This window comes from Solanum verrucosum, unplaced genomic scaffold, assembly GCF_900185275.1.
Source record: "Solanum verrucosum unplaced genomic scaffold, falcon-dt-bn FXZP01000062.1, whole genome shotgun sequence".
Taxonomy (NCBI): Eukaryota; Viridiplantae; Streptophyta; class Magnoliopsida; order Solanales; family Solanaceae; genus Solanum; species Solanum verrucosum.
The window spans coordinates 5,497,753-5,501,384 of record NW_026020477.1 but is presented as its reverse complement, the minus strand read 5'-3'; the positions used below and the strand labels follow the sequence as shown (position 1 = coordinate 5,501,384).

At 40.1% G+C, this 3,632-nt stretch overlaps 1 protein-coding gene across 1 annotated transcript; it reads right to left on the bottom strand.

The window, feature by feature from the left end:
- Positions 1 to 292: 292 nt before the first annotated feature.
- Positions 293 to 751, bottom strand: LOC125809411 (uncharacterized). The gene has a single exon (XM_049489058.1). It carries the CDS (start codon positions 749 to 751, stop codon positions 293 to 295), a length of 459 nt encoding a protein of 152 aa, XP_049345015.1.
- Positions 752 to 3,632: the final 2,881 nt, after the last annotated feature.

Below are 3,632 nucleotides of genomic sequence, written 5' to 3'. Positions count from 1 at the left end.
GGGAGGACTTTCTCGATCTTTTAAATCAATGTCCAACTTCAATGGAGTCTTTGAATACCCCCCCTAAGCCTGAGAGAGCCGCTACTACCTCTTCATAGCCTTGAATTTCGAACTCATCATAGTTAGCAAGCACGGCTTCAAGTGGCTCACTTATACACATCAAATGGCTCACACTAGCCACCGCCTCATCAATAACATCAACAGTGGAGACTACATGAATATCACTTGGGTGTTTCATTGACTTACACACATTAAAGGTTACTTCATCTTCATTCACCCGAAACTTCAATTCTCAGCTTTCAACATCCACCAACACTCTTCCGGTTGCCAAGAATGGTCTTCCGAAAATGATGGAAATTTCAGCATCTATTTCACAATCGAGAATGATAAAATCAGTCGAGAAAATAAATCGGTCAACCTTTACCAAGATGTCATATAGTATCCCCACAGGATGTTTAATTGATCGGTCCTCCATCAAGAGTCTCATTGTTGTGGCTTTCGGTTCCCTCAACCCAAGTTTTTTATAGATCGCATATGGCATTAGGTTGATGCTTGCTCCCAAATCGCATAAGGCTTTAGCAAATTGGAGCATGCCGATGGTGCAAAGGATGGTGAACGCTCTAGGATCTTCTCTCTTTTTCAGCTCCTTAGTCATAATTGCACTACAACTATGGGAGAATTCGATTGTCTCAAAATCCAAACTCTTTTTCTTTGTGACTAACTCCTTCATAAACTTGGCATACCCCGGCATTTCCAACAATGCTTCCACTAGAGGGAGATTAATTGATAATGTCTTGAACACCGATAAAAACTTCTTGAACTTTTCATCCTCATTCTTCTTCTTTAGACGTTAGGGAAACGGATGAGATATTTTGGGTAAAGGTTGCATAACTTTTGGGTTTAGATTGTGTGTCTCCATATCCTTTTGTGGTCCTTTGGCAATGCTTTGATGGATAGGTGCCTCTTCTTCCTCCATCCCTTTGTTTTCTTCATGCATTTGAGCCTCTTCATTGCCCGTCACATAGCCTACTGCTACCTTTCCACTCCGAGTAACCACAGCCAGCTCTCTATCATCATCTTCCATTATCATTTTTGGTTTTAATTGTGATGAAAGTAAACTCAACTGACCTTCAAGTATCTTGATTGCATCTACGTGAGAGTTCACTTTATTGTTCAATGCTGAAAAGTCATTTTATCCCTTTTAACAAGTCATTCGAACCTTCAACTTTATCAAGGATGCGTGACAACAAATCATTCACCCGGGGACTACTTGTACTGCCTTTCAATTTTGGGCTCTCACTTGAGTGAGTGTGGTCCTCTTCATGGTCCTCCTTCATTTTCCAATAGTCATGTTGCTCAGCCCAATCTTGATAGTATCTTCTTTTCTCTTCCCCCTTGTGATAGTTCCAACCTTGATTCCCGCCCCGCTATAAATAGCGTGGGTGGAAACCCTCCTCGTATCTCTTGGAGTTCCAACCTTGATTCCCCCCTGGCTTTGAATAACCGGAGGAAGAACCCTCCTCAACTCTAAACACTCCACTTGTCCCCTTGGGCTTTTCCACATTCTATAATAGTTCCATTTGGGTCAACGTCTTCTTGATGTTTTCATCCCTCTCTCTTTCCTTATCAAGTTTCTCTTGTGTCATTCTAAAACAAAAAGGGGAGACTTGATCCTCTTGAGTGTACCACGCTTGATTTATTTCAGTCATGTCATCAAAAAGAAATGAAGCCACCTCAAATGATTGCAACATTATTCCCCCTCGTACCAATTGATCAGCCACCCCTTTATTAACCGTATCAAGACTTTGGTAAAAATATTGGAGTAGCAAATCATTTGGTCCCGTGAGTTGGGCATTTAAGTAGGAGTTTCTTAAACCTCATCCACATTTCATGGATGGGCTCACCCTCTCATAGCTTGAAACCTTGAATGTCGTCTCTAAGCTTCATCATCATTGATGGGAGGGGGGGGAATCTTGCATTGAATGTTATAATCAGTTCCTCCCATGATGTGATGGAATTGTTTGGTAACTCGGCCAACCACTTACTATCTTCCCCCATTAAAGATAGTGGAAATACTGAATTCGGATTGACTCTTGTGACACATTCTTTAATGAGAACGAGCAGCACATCTCTATAAAACTTTTTACATGCTCATGTGGGCTAGACTCCCCTCATTTGGAGGATATGAAGAGTCATACTAGTGACCTCAAATATTTCATTCCCATCGGCTTGTGGTACGCAAATTGCAACCATTTCACCTGAATGAGATGGGTTGTAAACACTATTGATATCATCGATACCGTCCTGATGACCTGCTTGAATACCATTCACCTCTTCCTCACTCATTTTTACTTCTATGTAGTCCAACAAACACTACACAATGCAGCCTAAGCCAATTCAACTACAACCAACAAATTCATAAATCAAATCTTTGATCAAAGAATTCTAAGTAACGCTACTCCCCAGCAGTGGCACCATTTTAATTAATGTTTCAAGGACACTTAATCTGATCGTTAGTCAGTATATAACTCAACCAATTGAGTTGGGGTTGATCCCACAGGGATTAGCTTTCTTTGAATTCAAATACGAAGGTATGACGATGAACTTTACAACTGGGCAGCACACACTTAAGAGTTTAATAATCAAGTTTTCAGGATGTAGTTACCAACACACTTTAAAGTACTAATAAGAAACAATTAAATAACTAGCAAACACTTGGGGGATTGACTAACCAACTACCGAATTCAACTTAATGGGTGTAAATCATTACCGATAATGTTAATCCATTGCGGGTAGAATGGACTATAAGTAAAACAACTTTCTCTCGAACAATTGCCTTATTTTCGTTGAGTTCTCTCGAACCTCAACACCATCCTTAAGTTAACCAGCCCACGTTCTCATCAAACCCAATCTTTTGAGCTGGATACAAAGGTTGGGTCTTGGGTTTCACTTTCTCAAGCTGAAACCGTCAAGACCCACTACTAAAGATGCCAAAATACTACGTTGGTTCTGTACTTGTCTCTCGAGCAAGCACAAAACTCTGAAATTTATCACACAAAAAATACAATAATGATGTTAAACCACCATAATAATTTAGACCCACTTCAGATTAGAACCACAAATCACTAATTGATAACACCCATTTAGTAGAAGGCAACAATTGGTCACATTGTTAAACCCCCAAAGTTAGGGTTTTAGCCAATCATGATGAAAAGATGAAAATCAACACCTGCCACGTTTTCCATAGATGGGTAAATGAAATTCAGAAGTTAAAATCAACTACAATCTTCTCTATTACAAAATTTCAACGAAAAACCTTGCTAAAATAACTTGAAATCCATAATGGTTGTGTTTTTACTCTCCATCTTTTGTTCCTCACATTTCTGAATGTGTTCTCTCTCCTCCAAAAATCAATTTATTCAAATCTGATCTGTAGTTGTTTAGGACCAATCGGTGAGATAAGTCAGGGTTCACCGATCGTTCAGCCACTCACTGAGTTTTCTTCGTCTCACATTTATTTTTCACCTCTTGTTAGTCCAACCACTATAACTTTAGGCGAGCTAGATCGGGATCGCCGAGTGATTCCGCGAAGCGCCCTTTTTCCTCTTCTCTCGCCCATTAGCACTTGTCGA